The sequence below is a fragment of a genome, unplaced genomic scaffold (assembly GCF_019419815.1).
Source record: "Pyrus x bretschneideri cultivar Hongxiangsu unplaced genomic scaffold, Pyrus_bretschneideri_v1 Contig5, whole genome shotgun sequence".
Classification (NCBI taxonomy): Eukaryota; Viridiplantae; Streptophyta; class Magnoliopsida; order Rosales; family Rosaceae; genus Pyrus; species Pyrus x bretschneideri.
In genome coordinates this window covers 1,756,394-1,777,704 of record NW_025999787.1, presented here as the reverse complement: position 1 = coordinate 1,777,704, position 21,311 = coordinate 1,756,394, and the positions used below count along the sequence as shown (strand labels likewise).

At 37.4% G+C, this 21,311-nt stretch overlaps 1 protein-coding gene, 1 long non-coding RNA gene and 1 pseudogene across 2 annotated transcripts; all 3 read right to left on the bottom strand.

Annotated features, from left to right (window-relative positions):
- Nucleotides 1–2,640: 2,640 nt before the first annotated feature.
- Nucleotides 2,641–5,274, bottom strand: LOC125470442. The gene is made up of 2 exons (XR_007252696.1): nt 4,085–5,274; nt 2,641–3,996 (listed from the first exon to the last, which is right to left on the bottom strand). It is a non-coding gene; the product is annotated as an uncharacterized LOC125470442 (long non-coding RNA).
- Nucleotides 5,275–6,233: 959 nt separating this feature from the next.
- On the bottom strand, nt 6,234–13,361 carry LOC125470284 (annotated as a pseudogene).
- A 1,348-nt stretch (nt 13,362–14,709) lies between these two features.
- Nucleotides 14,710–18,826, bottom strand: LOC103954219 (protein SUPPRESSOR OF K(+) TRANSPORT GROWTH DEFECT 1). Its single transcript, XM_009366023.3, has 8 exons — nt 18,021–18,826; nt 17,326–17,431; nt 16,675–16,873; nt 16,440–16,508; nt 16,274–16,348; nt 15,969–16,067; nt 15,666–15,821; nt 14,710–15,094 (listed from the first exon to the last, which is right to left on the bottom strand). Exons 1-8 carry the CDS (start codon nt 18,490–18,492, stop codon nt 14,969–14,971), a joined length of 1,302 nt encoding a protein of 433 aa, XP_009364298.1. The 5' UTR covers nt 18,493–18,826; the 3' UTR covers nt 14,710–14,968.
- Nucleotides 18,827–21,311: the final 2,485 nt, after the last annotated feature.

Genomic DNA, 21,311 nt, shown 5'->3' with positions numbered 1-21,311 from the left:
GAAAAGAGCGTGCTGATAACATGTTATAGCCTATTTTACCTGACTAAGGGAAAAGGGTCGGCGGCAAGGAGAGATTGTGGAGAGAGATGTCTTTGTAGAATGTAGGGGAATGTGTGTGTTATTCCTCCCTACATAGTGCCTTTATTGATAGTAATAAGGGAGAGAAGAAATCCTTCATCCCCTAGGAACAAGTCCTTTCGCAATCACACTTAAATTAGGAAAGTTTACAACATTCATGAATTTATTAGAATTATCAATGTTGAGGGTCCACAGCTTTCAGCCCAATCTGGATTGCACCCAAGAGCTTTTCTCTCATGTGCATATGTGTTGTACACATGGCATGGGCTGCGCATATCCCAATTTCATTAATACATAGAGCGACTCGAACGACATAAACATGATATTGCAATTGAATATCAACGTCATATTAACAACGTGAGAGAGTTTAAACCCAACTACGCAAACGCCATATTACAACGACAAAATTGATCTACATTCCTAACAATATATAGAAGGACGAATGACGAATACAACTATGTAAAGTTTTTCTAATTTACACTAAGAAAATAAGAAAAGTTTGAACCCGGAACGCAATAATTTGAAGAAGAAAACAGTCACCAAACCAATTAATTACTTGCACATAAAGCTATTATTTTCCTAACAGCAGCATGCAAATTCAATCTCACTTTTTCTCTTCTTTTTTTTCCATTTCCCGGAAGGATACAGCTCGCAAATTAGTCACGAATGACAAAAAACACTATAACGAAAAGAAAAAAGAAAAAACCTTTAAGAGAACCATGCATACTCAGGCATGCCTATAAGCTTCATCCTTAAAACCTATTTTTAGCAACAGTTTAAGAGCATGTTAACTAGCAAGGAATGGGTATCATTCCGCTCACGTGTTTACTAACAACCAAATAAATGAAAAAGTTGGTGGGTCGCATAGGATTTGAGTAAGTTGAAGATATCCCATTAACATAAAGAATGGTTGTTTTTCTCATTCTCATTCATTTCTCATTTCGTTTTATCCTCATTCTTTCTCATTCATGTACCACGTAAGTAGATGTGTCCTAAAAACTGTGTAGGCTCGATTACAAATACTCGTTTTCAATGACCAAAACTTGCCATATCCCCAGTAGCAAATAATGCAAGAGTTTCTTGTAGTGATATCTGCTGTGCGACATTTCAAAAGAATGGTTCGTTAGTTGAATGTGTGGCAGCCGCGGCAAAATGTGATTTAGTTGAACACGAAACGAAAAAAAGGTTCGTTGCTTTTAGTCTGTGATAATGCAAGTGATGTGTACTTAAGTTTAGCACAACCAACTATTTGATAATTGACCACAAAAATAAAATAAAATAAAATAAAAAGCACCCAATCTATTACTTTTTTTTTTTTTTTGGGGGGGGGGGAAGAGAGAGACTATTTAAAAAATATAATGAAATGTCACTTAGGCTTGCATTTCTAAGAGCATCAACTCTGCACATGCAAATTAGTCCCTGCGAAATGGACTGAAAGACCGGGTCAATTGAGAAGAAAATAACAATTGCAGGAGATGGGTTAACTTGAGGAACAATTTTGTGTATGCTGACTTCGTGTGAAAAAATCTTACTTCTATAACTTCAGAGACTTGGGACGACATTAGGGTTGGCCATTTTGATAATGAGTCAGTACTCGTGTCATTGTGTAGAATAAAAAAGAATTTGGAAAATTTTGGAGCCGACACGTGAACTTTTATCCACAATTAACAAGAATGTCATCTTTAATTGGCGAGGTCCACATTCGTTTCACGTGCAATTCAATCACCAAGAAAACCTGAGTCGCTAAGTACAACTTCTCCAATATCCGCCTGCCCATGGCAAAGAGACAAGGCAAGTGAATTAAAGATAGAATTAATAACTAATTCCTACCTTTTAAGCTTTCTCAATTGAAGAAATATTACTTTACTCAAGGAAGCCCGATCACATCCAATCAAGAAATTTCTAAGATAAGTCTTGGGATATTATTAATTAACTTTAATAATATCCTCAAGGATTATCCTTGGGACTATCATTGCACAAGTACAACTCCACCCATCGGATGACATAACTTGGACAATTGGAGGTCAACATGTGGTGTGGAATTCTCCTCCTATGTGGTTGGCCATGCTCCTATAAATACCCCCTCATTGTACACTTGTCATATAAGTTGAAGTTAACTCTTTATAACTCAACCCTAAATGTCACTATCTTTTCAGGAAAGTTGACTTAGGCATCAGAGTTCATTAGTAAAACCACCCCCACCCCACAATCCCCTTCTATGGGCATGTGGCTTTAGCCTTTAAAAAAAAAATTACTATTATTAGGGAGAGAGAAGAATTTGAAACTACTATTATAATAATTTAAGAGATGAAGAGTTTTAAAACAAGACATGGATAGTGTAAAGTTCGTTCATGAACTCAACTGCCTCGCTGTGTAGTGGAATAAACGAAGTAGCGAAGCCACCATCATCCTATTCTAGAATCTATGGGCAAAGTCCAATGACTTTGCTAAGATTGACCATGCTTGTTCCACAATTATACGAAAACCTAATTCAACAAGGAATCAACATGTTTCTGATAATCTTGGAGTTCTTACAATCTAAAGATTGGCGTGCGTCGCAAGTAATTAGACTCAGTATCTATTCATATATATCCTCTAGTATTCTCTCAATTTAGTAAGGATTCTACTATCCTAAAACATCCTGTCTTCGATTGGTATAAATACAACCTTTTAGGATTCATCTCATGTAACACAATAGCATACATATTCTCTTACCTACTACTTGAGTCTTATACTACATATCTATTCTCTTGTCCACTGCTTGAGGCTTTGACAGACATGCTACACCTGCACCACCACTGGACGTGACACCTTCTTTGAAGACGGGGACATTCTCGCCATGGACAAAATTTGGCAAAGTTTGTCGCAAGTATATGCTTCAGTCGACATGCTTCGCATGACATCAATAACCAAACAATGAGGAAGGATCACTGACCTTGAGAGACGGGTGCAAGTTGTGGAAGATATCATGTTCAGACCCAAGCAAGAACCAATGTTCTGGGCTTTGGTGCAAAGTGTCGCCACCCCACTCCAAAAGCATCACGCAAGAAGTCCACAAAGACACCAAAATCTTCTGAAAACCAAGGTTCGGTGGAAAGTCCTATACTCAACGTTAACTGGATCTACAGGAGAAGGAACACATGGGAAAAACTAGGAAATAAAGAAAAGCCGCATGCAATAAGCTCAAGATGATGGCGACCATTAACAAACCTTTCCCATCAATTCTAACATCCTAATGTTCTCATATTGGGATGTGGAAGGTGTCTACTCCCCTCACGACGATGCATTGGTCATAAACAAATCTCTAATGCCTTAGTCAACCGTGTGTTGGTAGACAAAGGGTATAGGGTCAACATCTTCTTCAACCTAATGAGCACGGGAAAGTAAACTTATTTTAGGAAAGAAATCCGAATCCAAAATAGGATAGGAAACTAAATCTAATCCTAATCAAACTGGAAATAATCTTAATCCTCGTATAAATAGGAAATCAAACGACTAAAAATCTAAATATTTCTTCACCAAAAAACAAAATCTAAATATTTAAATACTAAAACCCGAGAGATTAAAAGACTAAAGCACCCATTGATTTAGGAAAGCCTTCACTTTGGTTCCGCAACACTTATTCAGAAGGAAGGAAATAGGGTGATATTTGAGAAAAGTGAAGATGTGGAGTGGAAAGTTGAAAAAAATGTCCTTAATTTCTTGCCAATTATTTGGAATGAGGAGTAGCTCTTTGTTGATGATTACAATCAGGGTAATTATAGTGTGATGTTTTTGTTTAGAGCATCTTCAATGTCTAACTCAACAATAATAGTAATAATAAAAATAAAAATAAAAAGACAATTGTACTGTTTTCCAATCGAGAAGCCAAATCTGATGTGGCATGACATGGAATAGCAACTCTCTCTTTTGCTGTCACTGTCAAATTTAACAGTAGTGTCAAATATTTTTTTTATTAATTTTTTTTATCAGATATGCAAATGCAACTCTCCTCTCTTACTCGAACCTGAGAAGCGCAACTTGTCCACTCTGCCATACCCCATCTTCACCGCCTGCTTCGCCACCGCTAAGAGCAACATCTTCCCCAGCCCCTTCCTTTATAGCAATTTACTCGAAGGACCATCTGCAGGAGCTGCTCAGCTACTTTCTGGAGCTCAACTCTGCATCCCATCACGATGTTATCATCCGATCATTCACACAAATCTGGAACGATCTCATCAGAGAAAGCGAGAAGTCGATGATCATGTGAATCCCAAATGGGTTCCACATGCCGCGGCCATGTGAAGCATTGAATTGATGGGAAAGTGGGGGAGGAGTAAATTCAGAGGAGTGGGGTAGGTTGGGAAAATTCATTACTCGTAAATTCAACGGAAAGGTAAAAAAAGTGAGATATTTGGTAGTTACTGGGTTTTTGCCATTTGGGTATTTAGTTGCAAGTGGTGGATGGATAGTAGTTTTGAGTAGCAATATGCAGGGTGTTGATGTAAAACCCTGGCTTCCCCAAAAAGGTGGAGTAATTTGGGAAAAACAGCACAAACCTAGCAACGACAGTGTCCCCGCCGTTGGATCTGAACAAATTGCGTTATGGGTCGTCGATCAGGAGGTTCAGATTGAGGGTTTTGATGATGGGTGGGTGGGCCGAGTTGCTGCACTGAAGGTGTTCGACGAAAGGCGTCTCAAAGACTTCGAGGACGAAGATGGTGAATGACTAGAAGGGAGAGGAGGTGAAGAAGGTGGATGAGAGAAAGGACTCGATGGTGACGAAGATGATAGGACAAGTCTAGACAGAGGGGAATAAAATAATAGTTTAATAAAATAAAAAGAAAGAAAATAGTGTAATAAAATAGTATTTAATTTGATATACCGGGTAGAGAGTAAAATTTTGAAAGATGTCAAAATACAATATAGGCTGTCAAATTCAAATTTTATGTTTAAAATTTGTCATTTCTTTGAGATGCTTTAAAGCTGTTTTTTTTTCTTTTTTCCTATTAATTTTGGAGTCACTTGGTATTCTCAGTATGTAATTGTGTTACGTCACTCTGTCCACTTTTGTTGACAGAAGCTTCTGATTTAATAAAGTTATGTTCTTGTCCAAAAGAAAGGTTATGTTTCTTTTGAAAGGAGAAAAATTTACAAATGACGTGAACTCGTTGGCGATACTTTATCTTTGCTTGTGGTAGTGGTTCGTTCATCGAGTCAGAAAACTTTCTTTTTCTTTTCTTTTTTTTATGTACAACAGGAAACTTTCATTGCCCCCACTCGGGAGTGATTCTTGGTAGGGTTGTCGCATGCGCTTGCTCTATACAAGACTGTCTCGTTCAAGAGGCATGCCATGGTTCCGATTAATTTTGGACACTAGTTGATTGCCCAACTTCTTCTTGCTATTTTGAACTTTGTTTTCCCAACCTAGTTGCCATTCTCACATTGGCACATTGGAGTTGACAATGTTGTTTTCTATTGTATTTGGTCATCTGATCCACTTCTTTACTTGTTAGAAAGTTGAGATACTTTGTTGATTATCCATGTTGTACCATTGCAGTGCCTCTTCATTGGCAGTGTATTTCTTCGTGAACGTGAAATGAGAACACTCTCAATTCAATTATTGAACAGTTTTCTAAGTTGTACCTACATAACGATTTCAACTGAAATTTCATGACCCCTAATATTATGATAAACTGAGTATACATCGTTAGGTTTTGGATCTTACATTCTTATTATTGTTGGAATTAATTATTGTTAAGATTTTCTTATGAATGTGTCATAGACAAAATCTTTAATTTTTAGAACTTTTTAAGGATTGTGTCCTTCGCCCACCCTACCTAGAAGATGAAAATACCAGGAATGAAGAACAATAATAAGTGATCTTCTCAATTATTAATTTATGAAGCTAATGGGATGCTTAACTTTCTTGCTCTTGCAGTGTTGGCTATCAGCGATTTCAGAATACCAGTTACGAAAATAAGGCGATATTATTATGAGTTGGGCATGCCTACCATAGATATATGAAGGTATGTACTCCGCATCCGTAACCATAGATATGCAAGTTAGAGCAACAAAAAGTTTGATAAATTACTCTTGTATCATTGGATGGGACACTCAAAAGTTGAAAACTTCGTCTGTGATTTAATATCTGAAATGATGCGGAACTCTTGTTCCTACAATGAAATGACATTGAGACCGATCGGACTCCTGACCTTTTGAATTCCGTTACTCCACATCAAAGCTCCAAACACAAAGCTTCCATTACTATTCTTGGTAGGAGTGAAATCTACCCCGAACCACATATTTTCCCCGTAGCTTGTAAACTTGAGTTCACTTGGTAATTGTAACATTTACACCTGCTGGATAATCCACATTTTCAACAAAGACTGTTGAACCTCTACCATAATAAGTAACAGTTCGATGAACAGAAAGCCTTCCACTCAATTTTGACACACCGATCGAAGGTAGTTAGAATTGTAAGAGGGGGTAGCAGTCTTCGGGCAGTAAACTAGACTTCCTGTGAGGATTTTCATTTGCAAAGAGGCAGCCCCTGTGCTGCAGAGAAATTTGATAACATCATGGGAATCAAGGGCATATGCTAATCGAGGATTAATTGCTGCAGCTGGGTTAATGTGTCCAGATCCATAATTGAAAGGAGTGGTAGGGGTTCCATTTGTATCTCTTCCAACGACACTTGTTATTATCTATGACGGTTGATGTGACAAAGAAAATCAATACTTCAGTGACCAGAAATTAAAATTTGTTAGGCTACTTTTAGACTATCTTCAATCCTTAGCCTAAAACTTAAAATTTTTAGTCTATAAAATTTAAGTTTGAATCCAGTAACAGCTTTTATGCTCTTATTATTTTATAAATATATTTTTTAGCTCCAGATTATTAAAGAATGAATTTAGGCTTTTTTTTTTTAATTTAACTTTAAAAAAAATTATGTAGACTATCCTAAATTAATTTTATGAACATTTAACTTAAAAATATTTAAATTCCAATAAACATTTAAAAATCACTAAACCGACACATGAAACTCATGAAACACTATAGAAGAATATGAAACACATGATAGAGATGTATAAACACAAGACACATGAGCAAACACATGGTTTTGGAAGATGGTAGAAAGAAAAATTGGAAGAATTGTAGGAGAAAAGTGAGTTTTGTGTGGATGTTTCAACAAATATATAGGTATTTATAGAGTTTTTTGGTGAATTTTGAGTTAAATAATTATTTATAATTATTTTAACCATTGAATTTAAATTTGGGCATTTATATCTTTTTTTTTATCGTTAGATTTGACCATATTCCATCTCAGCCGTTGGATTCAATAAATTTATAAATATAAAACAAACATATTAACTAAATTAAATGTGGACTGTTGGATAACCAACAGCCCATTTGAATGTGAGCCGTTGATCAACCAAACAAGTGGGAGACACGCCCATGTGGTTGGGGGCTCGACCACTAATTCTGGCCTAAATCTGGCTTTTTTTTAGGTTTTAGGTTTTAGGTCCAATTTTTAAGCTAGGTTGGAATAGGTTGGGGGGAATAGAAAGGGAAAAATAGGTTTTAGTACTTGGGTTGGAGTTGGTCTTACAATGGAAACAAATTTTAACTGTAGTAACTTGTTGTCAATTATTGCAGACATTGAGCAGTTCCAGCATGGGAACCCTCCCCCCAGGCACTACATTATGTTATCCACCCAGTGAACAATAACTGCCTTAATGAACAGTAACCGCCTCTTGCATCTCCACCGTTGCACTTTAATAACCCTGGCAATAGGTAATAAAATATTAGTATTTTTCTTATTTATAAAATAATACAAAATAATTTTATTTGTAATTCCGGATAAGATTTTTAATCGTTCTCGTTGCGCCATGTGTCATTATTCGAAAGGTTATAAAATAATACAAACTAATTTTATTTGTAATTTCGAATAAGATTTTTAATCGTTCTCATTGCGCCACGTGTCATAAAATCCGAAAAGATAATTATTGGTGATGGATTTCCGATAAGATTTTTAATCGTACTCGTTGCGCCACGTGTCATTATCCGAAAATACAATTATTGGTGATGGATTTCCGATAAGATTATTAACCAATCACATTGCGTCACGTGTCATAATCTGTTTACAATCTTTGAGGATAGATTTCCATCAAATTTTTAACAAATGACGGCATGCCACATGGCATTATCTACAACCTAATCCTTTCTGAATCCTCCATATAATTCGCCATCCATCCTCACAAATCTCACACCAATTTTCTCAAGATCTCTATCATTATTCATAGTTTCTACTTCCTTTTTCACCAAAATCTCTATCATTAATCATAGTTTCTGCTTCATTTTTACAATGTCTTCTTCTTCAAGGATGTTGTGGGAAATTGATCAGCAAGAGGAAGAATTGTTTAACCAATCAGAAGGAATGTTCAATCTCCAGGTGGCCCAAAATGAAAAGGAAGATGATGAGGAGTGTAGAAGGAGAGATGACGAAGCAAGAATGGGCAAAGCCTCACATTCCCGTCGAGTCATCCAAGCTGTGGGTCAGATCTGCAGGCCCAGCCGTTTCGGAAACCTTGATAGAAGCAGGCAACTACGAGGTACGAAACTCTTGGACGATTATTTTGTCCGTAATAGTGCATTCCCTTATACGTACTTTAGACGTCGTTTTAGAATGGAACGACACTTGTTCAACAAAATCATGATTGCTGTTTGCAACCATGATTCTTACTTTGTGCAAAAGAATGATGCTTTTGGTGCTATAGGTCTCCTTCCTCAGCAAAAAAGTAATGCTGCCTTGCAGATGCTTGCATATGGAGCATCTGCAGACCAAGTGGATGAGATAACGAGGATGGGAAAATCAACCATTCTTGAGTCCCTGATGAGGTTTTGCGGAGCAATCGAATCTATCTACACCACAGAGTACCTCCGGAAACCTACTAACATGGATTTGCAAAGGCTTCTGAAGAAGGGCGAGATGCGAGGTTTTCCTAGGATGATTGGAAACATCGATTGTATGCACTAGACATGGAAAAATTGTCCAAGTGCATGGCAAGGCGCTTATGGGGACAGAAAAAGAGCAAAAAGTATCATTTTTTAGGCGGTGGCATCTTTTGATACATGGATTTGGCACGCCTTTTTCGAGGTTCTAGGAGCTCAAAATGACCTCAACGTCCTTGCCCAATCCCCAGTGTTTAACGATGTCCTGCAAGGAAAGGCACCAAAAGTACATACTGCGTCAACGGACGTATGTACGACAGGCCATACTGCCTAGCAGACGGCATTTACCCAAGGTGGTCAACATTTGTCAAAACAGTGCCACGTTCGCGAAGTGCAAAGGAAAAACACTTTGCAAGCTATCAAGAGGGGTGCAGGAAGGATATGGAGTGTTGTTTTGGTATCCTTCAAGCTCGATGGGCGATCGTCAGGGGTGTTGCCAAATTGTTTGATGTAGAGTCGCTTCGACCCATCATGATGACATGCATCAGTCTTCACAACATGATTGTGAAAAATGAGTACGATTATGATGTCGTTGATGAATATGAGCCAGACATGATGAACAATTCAAGAACACGTATATATTGTGCTCATGCCACCACCAAAAAACCCGTGCAACATGAGCCATTAGAAAGAGATGGACGTTACAATGAATTGATCATTCAACGATATATTGCACTTCAAAGGCCATATATGCACAATGTCCGGCAAATTGATTTGATAGAGCACTAGTGGGAATTGAAACAAGCTCAAAATACTTAAGTTCATTTAGTGTGTTTGTTTTTTTTTTTTTTTTTTTTTTTGCTATGTTTATTTAATTTTATTTGGTATGTTTATTTAATTTTATTTCGTGTGTTTCTTTTAGTTCATTTAGTGAGTTTTTTATTATTTGGTATGTTTATGTAATTTTATTTGGTGTGTTTAAATGTCTTTTGAATAAAGATTATCTTAGTATAAATAAATTACCAAATTAAATAAATATTCTCTTAGTTTAAATAAAGTACTAAAATCAATAAATTGGAAACAACATAAAGTACTTTATTCAATAAATAAGAAATTACAACCCAAAGTGATTGGAAAATTATGGGCTCCGATTACAAAAAGTACTCTATTCATCATTACTTAACCAATTTCTGGTGCTAGGATAATCTTCTTTTGTTGTGCTAGGACCATCTCATCTTGCTGTCGCTTCTCTTTGCACACCTCCTTTGCACCACTTCTGCTTTCTCCGACTTCCAAAAATATTTAAAATTTAGAGACTTCCCTTCTAAAGGTATCTTCATAATGTCACGATCTCGTTGAGTCATTCTTTCTTTCTAACATGTTCCCTTTCTTGCCTAAGTAGCTCTCTTTCTCTCTCATTAGCTTGAAATGCTCTCTCAACAGCTGCAGCATTTGCCTCCTCTCTAGCCTTATGAGCCTCAAATTTCGCCATTTCCCGTGCCAAAGTCAATTCACCTTGGCAAGCAAGTTCTTCCATGTACTTTGCACAATCATTCTTCGAAGCACTCCCTTTTCTCTTTGAAGCCTTCTTACCTTGAGGACTAATTGGATAACGGGTCGATCCCGACGCTTGTTCAGGGGGGCATTTCGGGCACTTCTTCTGCTTCATCTTCATGAACATGCGAGGCATGATCAGGTATAGAGTGTAGAGGGGTGCTGTTCATGAAAACTTCTGGACCGACATGCGCAACTTTGAATTTAGGACAATCTTTGACAATATTCCAACATTCCTACCGGTTGAATGATTTATTTTTGGTTTTGGTTTTGGCATCATACCAAGCTTGTGCTTGAAGTTGCTACACAATGCGGGATAAGAAATAATTGTAATGAAAGTAGGTAACAAATAAATAATACAAACAAATAATTATAATGTAAATTTGGGTATAGTACAAACAAATAAATAATATATTGTTACCTAATCCGCGTAATTTTCCCCACTTCGAAGATTAGTACTAGTTTGTGCCAAGACGTCTCTCCACGTACTAAACGATTGGCTAAGTAATTTCCAATGACTGGACATCGATTCTTTGGTTCTTTTCCCACCCATTTTCTCAAGATGATCAGTATGAATAAGACTCCACATTTCTTGCAACTGCATCTCACTACCCATAAGCGAACTATGAGTAACTTCAACCCAGCTAGTACACAACGCAACATCTTCAAGAAGCGTCCAATTCATAACTGCATCAGTAGTCATTTTGTTGAAAAAAATTGGATTGAAACTTTGAGAGAAAAGATAGAAATGTGGTTGAAAGTAGTTGAGAAAATATGAAATTGTGATGTAAGGTAGATGATAATGAGAATGTATTTATAGAAAAGTAAAAACAATTTTTTTCAGATTTTTATTCATTTTTTACAATTTTTTATACTTTTTTTATTCAACTAATTAATCTATGCAGTTGGATTTTAAAAAAAAAATTGAATTCCAACACTCCAGATTGTGCCATGTGGCACAACGGTAACATTTTTGAATTTTAAAACTATTTTTCTTTTTTTTTTTATTATTTATAAAGGAGAATAATATCAATTGTTGATCTCAGACGGTTGATATTAAATAAGATTTTTTAGTTTTTTTACCGTTGCAAATCAGACGGTCCACATTATATAGCCGTTGAGATCCAAGGGACCATGGGAAGCCACGTGGCTTCCCAACGATAACTTTTTGAAACTGTGCCGCACGCCCCAGGCGCCTGAAATCGTGTCGAGTGACGTGCCCCCATGCGAGGGTGAGGTGCACGCGCCTGACAGAAATAAATAAAAAATTGGGCTGACGCCTGGATGACATCAGCCCTGCGTCAGATCCACTTCGAGCTCACGGGCTAGCAATTCCTCACAGGCTTAGTGCTCAGGCCTCCACTGTCCCTCGGGCTCCCCTCGCTAGAGTGTGTAGGCCGGGCTCTCGGGCCATTTTGTCCTGGCCTGTCCCCCGAGCAAACTCCCATGCTGGAGCTGCTCTTATGGCTGCTGGACTCCAGGACGGTTGGTATGATTTAAAAATTGCTGCAAGTGTAGATACATGCGAGCAAGATATCGAGGTGCCGGAAATTTTGTTATAATTGACAGCGGTTACCACCAGAGACCATGCTGCTAAAACATTCACCCCTGATCCTGTAATATCTGGCTGCAATAGGAATTTGCACGGTTAATTATTTGTTCGAAGTCATTTGTTCATTTACTCCTACACAAGATGCACTGATGATTGCCTTTTAAACCCATCGCCCCTACACAGCCCCCACTCTCTCCACCAACAACACCCCCCCCCCCCAAATTCTTGTAAGTAGTTTTGGGTATTTGAGAAGAGAAAATAACGTTTCATAGAACTTACTTTGTGATAATGTCTGGCGTTGTGATATTTGGCCCCATGGATGAGAACACTGCCATTTCTGGTGCAGGTTTAGTTTGCTGAACTGTTATCGTCGGGGAGATTCTAGCAACGGATTCCTGTAATAACAATACTACAAAATTTCTAATCGATGTAAAACTTCACCATAAGCTTAGTAACACTGACTTGTTTGATAACTATAACTCTCAGTTACGTATTTGCTTTTCTAATTAACTGTTGTTTCTTCGATTGACAGACATTTGACATTTGAGCAAGCAAGGGCTGAACAACTCACTTTTCTGTCATCATGTATGCTTTAAGCTCCTGTGCTTCTTCTTGACCAATTAGAGTGCCTGGGATGACAAACCGAAAGCCGACATCTTCAAGAAATGGATCAACAAGAATCATTCCCACACCACCACCTTCGTTCACAACTACGCTTCTTCCCTTCCGGTTATCAGTGAAGGTCTCAAAGGCGCACACCACGAGCAAAAGCCGATAGGAAACAAACAGAACATATCTGACCGTGAGCAAATTATCCCAGCTCATAGGTTTTTCATCTGCCTCAACATCAATAGCAGCTGCAAGGAAATCATCTCGGGTGTCCAATATCGTTATAGCGGTTAACGTTAGAATCTTACCAATAGGGACTTAAGAAACTGTCAAGTTACCTATAGACGTTCTTTAACTTTCTTTAACAACTAAGGAGGTATTTAGGTGACTTTTCTTTCGTTTTTTGGCTTCCGTGTTTTGGGGTTCGGGTTGGGATGTTTTGGGAGGTTTAGACCTTGGTCGTAAGGAAAACTTCCCTACAAGTTTCAAGGGAAGTTAAAGTTTTGTCCGGGCCCCGGGGCCTTGTTAAACTCCCCTGTGAAATTAGCATCAAATATTTGAAAAGAAAAACTACCTTGCATTCTTTGCTGTCCGGGGCCTTGTTAAACTCGCAGCTATTCCAACATTTGATCATCCTAGTTTCCTCTTATATTTTTGAAACTTACTAGTGTTGTCACTGTTCTCTTGCTCATTTCTTTGCCCATGGAGCCACTGCTAATATTTTTTTTTTTTTTAAACAAACAATATTATCTACACTAGATGGAGGGGGTGGGCTTATCTTTACAATAGGGCTAGCAATAATGTGGTTCAAATTCATCTTTGGCGAGAATCGAACTTAAGACCTCTCACTTACAAGTAAAGAAGAATACTACTATACTGTACTACTAAGTGGCTGAGCCATTGCTAATATTAGCATCAAATATTTGAAAAGAAATTTAGTCCTCGTGGTGGACATACACTTCTGTTTCATTTTTTTTTTTTTTTAATAAATAATATAATATCTTGGTTTTTTTAACAAACGGTATTATTTACACTAAAGGGATAGGAAGTGGGCTATTAATAATGTGGTTCAATTTGCTTTTAACGTTCGAACCTAGACCTTTCACTTACAATTGAAGAAGAATATCACTGGACCGTAGTACTAATGCATACAAAGATTCAAAGATTTCCAAATGTAGCTTCCTCACAATTCACACATTAGACTCCAAGACTAATTCAACCAAATATAAGACACAAGTATAGTTTTTGGTAGATTGGAGTAAATAATTCACCAAATTCAAGAAATGCTAAAATTAATTTGGAATGCTAAAGTAAAAAAGGAACGTCAACTTTCAAATTTTATCCAAGCTATTGGAACATAGAATGGTTATACAGTGGAATGGGATAATTTTCCTTCGTTTTACTGAATTTTTGCAAGGGATAAATCTCCATCATGGGATTCATCTTGACAAAATCCGACCTTTATCTGGTATCCAATCCAATCCTAGGTACCAAACGTGTCTTACAAATAGATATCAAATTTCCTACGTGTTAAAACATAACGAGATACTTAAAAAAAAAAAAAGGAAATTATAATGAAATAAATCAAACAGTAAGAGATACTAGCACGGACTTCAAATAGTAAGGATTTGGAGAGGGTAATTGAATCCCAGATCATGGAACTCGGCCGGACTCTGGACCCAATTCCTCCGACGGCGCATCCACTCCTGAAACAAACATATCCATTACAAGCACACGAGATTAACTGAGAAACAAATTGCAGAGGATCAGAGGAATGCCGGTGAAGCAACTAACTCGACTTTCAACTTAAACTGATGCACAAGTCTTCATGTTAAATCATTCACAAGATACTAAAAATTTGACAACGTACAAAATCTTAGACGAAACCAGAACGAACACATTACAGTGACAACTGCTCACTAGATAAAATACGACAGGAATCAAAGTAATTGTCCGAAGATATCTGTAAAACTCGACAAACAGGGCGACAAACATTATTGACATATCAACTGAAGCAATACTTTTTCAACTGTCATTTACACAATTTCAAAACAAGCGATTCAAGATGTATCAAACACCAGTGTTTCCATCTCAATACAGAAAAGGGAAGTCAAGTCACCTTCCTCGTTGAAGAAACTAATTCAGAGTATGTAATTCATTAAATCCAGCACTTCGTAAAGTACAAATCATGGCGATGACGACAAGTGCGGATTGATGTCATATATAAATACACAGACTTCATCACCCTTCCTCTCCAAACTCTCTTGTGAACCTCTCATGGACGTCAAGGTCACTTTTGCTCACTGTAGGCCTCTGTTTAGCAAGCACCTTATCAAAATCTACTTTTGTGATAGGAGGCGGAAGGATCTGCAAGGCATTTAATAAGAAAGAAGAATTACATTGGTGAGTTTTAAACATTGAACATAATTTTTAAAAGGAAAAACTTCAAATTTGTTCACCTGACCATTTAATGGAGTTCCTTTTTCATTTGCATGCATGATTCGTAGAATAGTAATTTCTTAAAACAATGAAAATTTGGCAATCCTTTTAGGGATGATTTCATTCCAAGTGAAATTTATCTCTCAAAATGATAACATGAACTATTAAGTCAGGAAATTTAAAAAAAAAAACAAAAAAAAAACCCGTCTATAAATAGAAAAACACTTCAAGAACTCAATAAACTATTCACTTGTTATTCATAGTTGCAAAATCAGAACAGTGTTTTCTGCATTCGGTTTTATGTGTTCTTGTCTAAAGTGTAAGTTTAGCTGCTTATGAAGGGCTTGTAAATGAAAAACCCAATAAAAATTACCCATTACTTCATAATCTGGTATTTACACTGTATGTCCAGAATTCAACAGATCAGCAAATACAAGAATATTGAGCCAAAACAGGTACGCAAGTTTATGAACTCCAGCATTCAAACATGTACAGATACCTGTGAAGCGAGTCCTTTTGCCGCCAGCTCCTGCATGGTGATTTGGACAGCACCTGGTTGCTTTGGTCCACATGGTATCCACATATCCCTAGGATCCTTGATAAAGAACATGGCATCTTGCGTTTTACGAACAGGTTCAAAGAGAACATCTTTAACCTGCCAATTTTAGAAAAGAGCAAACCAAAAATACCAAACAAACAGGCGATGTTGTGAGCTATTCTCAATTAACCCTTTAATGCAAGGAACACTGCAGGTAGTCGAAAGACAGAGATGCACACAGAAATGTGAATGACTTGTGCTTACACAAACAGCAATATCAGAACCCGAAAAACCATCAGTTTTGCGAGCTAAGCTTTCATAATCACTTTCTGTTAAGTTGTGAGGAGTATCTCCTAGATGAACCTATTCAGAATATCCACCAAAAAAAAATAAAATTAAATAAATAAAAATAAAAAATAAAATAAAATAAATAAATAAATAAATCACAAAGGGTTAGTATGTGTTTAAAAGCCATAACAATTATCAATCACTGGAACCCGTAAATTTTATTTTATTGCCTGTTTCGTAAAAAGAAAATGGATACAAAATTAAAGGAAAATGTAAAGTACTTTGAACATATGCTGACGAGCCTTTAAATCTGGGAGGGGAATGTATATACGCTTGTCGAAACGGCGCCGAATGGCCTGTAAGTACTACCAGTTAGCCACCTTCGTATAATGCCTCCATTAATTAGGGAAGAAACCATAAAAGAAAATTTCACATATATCTACTTACCTGATCTAGTGCATATGGAGTATTTGTTGCTGCGAGAACAAGAACTTTCTGATCATTGGTTCCCACACCCTAATATACATCACAGATAAGATCAACTGAAAACATGAATGACTTCAAACCAAAAATAAATAAAAGAGTCTCGGAATAGCAATAATAATCCAAAACTAAAAGTTTGAGGGCCTCAAAAATATAGTGAAGGCGCCTTACTACACTAATTCCCACAAAACAAACATACCTGCATCTGCACAAGAAGTTCCGTCTTAATTCGTCTAGAAGCTTCACTCTCATTGCCTTCTCCACGAGTCCCACACAAGGAATCTATCTCATCGATGAATATAATGGATGGTGCACTATCACGAGCCATTTGGAAAAGGTTTGAAACTAGCTTTTCACTCTCACCCATCCACTTTGAAACCAGGTCTGAAGAAGAAATACTAGCAGAAGAAAATGGAACATTAAAGAAGCAATTTATAAATCATCAGGAAGAGACATCTGGAAATAAAATGGAACAAAAGTAAAGGAAGCATAAGCACAAGCACAATATATCTAAGTCAAGTATACTTGGAACAAAAGTTTTTCTGTTCTCAACTATAAGCACCGGGGGAGCTTAAATTGAGTCCAGGTCTCAAAATAAAGGCACTGGGACCTCAAAGACAGGAGCTCAGGTAGGTAATACGAGACCTTGATGGCTTGGGTTAAATTTCTTGCTTATAGCCCGAATATGTGAGGGTACTCAATAAGGAATGGATTGCTTAAGGCAATATTGTACCATCTAACCCCTTGAGCCAACCTCGCTTTATATGATCACGTGCTTTCTATTAGAGAGTATCAACCAACTTTTAATTAGTTAAATTTTAATTCATCACATAAATGATGGATATATTACCTGAAAAATGTCGAGTCCGCCTCAGTTGCAACAGCCTTGGCCAAGTAAGACTTTCCAGTTCCAGGAGGCCCATACAATAGAAAAGCCCTCCATGGCCGTCTCTTGCCTAAAAGTATGTAAGTGGGTACAAATTAGCTTTTATAGGATGAATCAAAAGGAAAGCTTCACTTCATAACAGATATCAAGCAGTTTAGATAATAATGATAAATGCACAAAAAGAGTGCTTCCAAATTAACCATGAAAATGATATGAGGAAAAATATATCATAATAATAAGGTAATGCTATCAACATTGATAACATATGAACTTTTGTTTCGGAAGTATCAATTATTTATATGTCGGATAATAAATTGCAAACCCAACTAAGGTAAAGACATATAAACTATCGAAGACAAAATTCCCCACATATCAGAAAATATAATGCCGAATACCCCAACATTACTCAAGGCAATAATGCAGCACCAGCAACACTTAGAACTAAAAACCAATTACAACCCCATATTGCTTTAGCCATCAACAGTATATAATTCACACTCCGTGTTGAAACCGTAAAAATCCAATATTTACCCTAAGTTTAACAACTACCCATTACAAATTCTAAATCAAAAATCTCAACTTTCTAGCTAAAGTCAATATATCAAAATTGAAGCAAACTATTATCACTGTCAAAACAAAAGGGAAAACCCATCTATTACCAGTAAAGAACTGCGGGAATTTGACCGGCAATATAACCGCCTCTTGCAAGGCCTGCTTGGCACTCTCCAAACCAGCAACATCATTCCATTGCACATTGGGCTTCTCCCTTATAATGGCCGAATTCAGCCCTGCCCGGAGCTTCGCCTGCTCCGGATCTTCCCCATCGCCGCCTTCCCCATCCTTGGGCTTGGTCTTGGGCCTGGTGGCCACAGCCGCATCCCCGTTAGACGCCGGGCCCGGCCCTCCGTCATCCAATACCGCCCGAATCTCCTCGGCGCGGCGCAAGTACTCGGTGAACTTCTGGGTAATTGCTTCCTTGATCTTAGGGTTCTTCTCATACTTCAAGTGGGTCTTGAAGTACTCCAACGCGTTCATGTACAAAGGGAACGCCTTGGCGTAATTTCCCGCATTATCTTCTTGCACGGCTTGCTTCACGTACTCTATCGCTTGCTCCTTGAAATTGCTATACATCTCTTTTAATCTCGCCTGACCGATCACACATACAGAACTCGGAACTCCGAAACCGGAATCGAAAAGGGGAAAAGAAACCCTAGAGTTCGAATAATTTCATATCGATGGGGTGAAAAATAAAAGGGGGTATCGGAGCCTGATTTGCAGGTGCTGAAGCCCTAGATTTTATTTTCTGATTTGTTAAGACCTGTTTGGTTATCGGGAAAATTAAAAATCGAAGAGCTTCGGATCGGATGGATGAAGAGGAGAGGGAGAGGAGGGAGAAGGGTTGTCCTTCCGTGTAACACTTTTGTCACGAGGACGCGTTTGGAAATTTGAAAAGTATTTGATCAAAAAGGATTTCAATTCAAGGGAAGGTTCCTTCTTTATTATGCCTAATTAAATTGAAGAAATTGGATTTTCATTAAAAATTGTTTATTAAAATGTTCTGAAATCGATATAAAAAAATATTTATTTAAAATTGTTCACTCATTTAGTAGAATCAGAATATAAACTAATATGATTATTAAATTTTAACGTTCCGGATCTCTAAACTTGATGGATTAGGAAGAAGAGATATGAAAATGATCATTTCCCATAATTATAATATACCTGCAAACAGTGAAGAGAACTCATGACGTCCACAACCTTGTCATCACTCTTCCTAATTTCATGAAGAGGACGAAGGGGAGTTGCGATGAAGAGAAAGTGAGAGGGGCCATAGAATTTTGATGGGTTAATATGGAAGGCAATTAGAGCATTGATGAGTCAATATTATGCTATATATTTTACCTTAATCTTAGTATTATTTATTAGTTATTATGTGAGAATTTTGATACTTTGGTTTATATTCTAAATGTAAGACATGCGACCTCCTCTTGAGCAAAATATGATCAAACAGATGAATTTTGGAGTACTTTCAATTGGAGGATGTTTGTGAGTCTTTCAACTTATTCGTATCAAAGTGTCAAAATTTTCTATCAAGCGGATAATTTATGGTGATGAAATAAATGAGCAGTGCACACTACTGTTAAAGTGACATTTTGAGTTTAATTGGACTTTTTGGCGTCCAGGAAGATGTTTTTTGACGATGGACCCTTCTAGATATACGTTCAGGATATCTTAAACTTTAAAGATAGTTATCTTGAGCCCATTTTGGAGCTGTTTTGAGCCCATAAAGTGGCTGATCAATTTGCTGACAGATTTCCCATTATTCATTAGGATTATGTTTCCTAGTTTCTCTAAACTTATTATATTTCCTAGTTTTAGAAGAACTTTTATGGTAAGGATTTTATTTTGTAGTAGTATAAATAAGATTATTTAGCTATTAGGGTTAAAAACGCACTACTTTGGGGAATTCAGTTTAGAGAGCTTTTGACGATTGAAGTTTATTTATAAGGTGTTTTCTATCTATATTTTTAATAATATTGTACTTTTTAATTATGGTTCTACGTAACTAATCCTTTTACTAGGGTGAGGCTATAAGCCTTAGCTTTTCAGTTTGCTTATGATATTATGCATGCAAGTTTTGAATTATTAATCACCATGTTTGAATATGTCTAGTTATCTTAATGCATAGCTACCATTAGTATATTTATAAAAGTAATTTGATGCAATTTTGGTCGGAGGGTTTTTCCTGAAATTAGTCAAGGCTTCTTGTGGCTAATAATTGTAATTTCACTTGGGATTAATTGTGACAGCCCGTCCCGAATTATTTGTACCGCAGGTGTGAAAAGATTAAATTGCCCTTGGACGTTAGTTGGTGTTGTGGGGTGTCGGTTAGTTGTTTTTGGTTGTTGACTCAATAGGACACACACACCCATACCACTCTTCTGTGACTCTCTCTCTCTCCTCCCTCTCGGATTTCTTCCATTCCTTTACTATTGTACGGACGAACTTCAAAACCAACCATACACGCATGGATCGACGTCTAGAAGGTAAGATTTGAACTCCTTGCAAGTTTCTGAGTTCATATATACCATTTGTGAGACTTGAAACCTTCGAAAACCTCCAGAACCCTAACCCCAATTTTCATGCACTGTTCTTGCACTAATTATTGTGAGGCTTTTAGGAGTTTTTAAGGTCATAAGAAGCTTTAGAACGTCTTCACGAAGCTCAGGGAAGAATTTTGAGGTGTTTTGGATGTCGGGAAGCTCGAGTTCAGTGAGTTGTAGGTTTGGCCGATATATCGAAGGATTTTCTGGTGAGATCCCGTGGATTTCAAGGCTTGGAGGTGGTAAGGTTTTGTTCTACTCGTTGTAAGATTCATTTTGGTACAATTTTCATGAAATTTGGTTGAGAAATGAAGAAGATATGAAGATATGAAGATTTGAATATTTTCTAGTTTCCGGCGAAAATTCAAGTTGCAGACGGCGGCAACCGGCGAGGCTCAGAAGGCGGCAATTGGCGAGGCTTGCTGGAGAAGGAGATGAATATTCTGTTAGAGTTGACGGAATATTCTAACGGCGATAGGTAACGGCCGTTAACTTCTGTTAAGTTTTTAACGGAATATTCCTAACGGCCGTTAGGGCCAGTTAGGGTTTGGCCGCGCATGGCCGGCGCGTCTGGCCATGCCTTGGCCAGTGCGTGGGTGTTCAGAAAATTATTTTAAAAATATGGGGATGTTCGTGAGGTTGAGTAAATCACGTTGGTATATTCAAACAGCCCATTTGAACATTGTATGAGAAGTTATTACATAGTTTTGGTTATGTGCTTTAAATTGACGTTTTTATAGTTGTTTCGTATATAGGTGAGACCTATCCTGAAGACGAGCGCAGTCACTCAAGGCTTGGGGGCTACGACCTTTCCACATACCAGTGAGTGGGCTTTTGGTTTTCCGT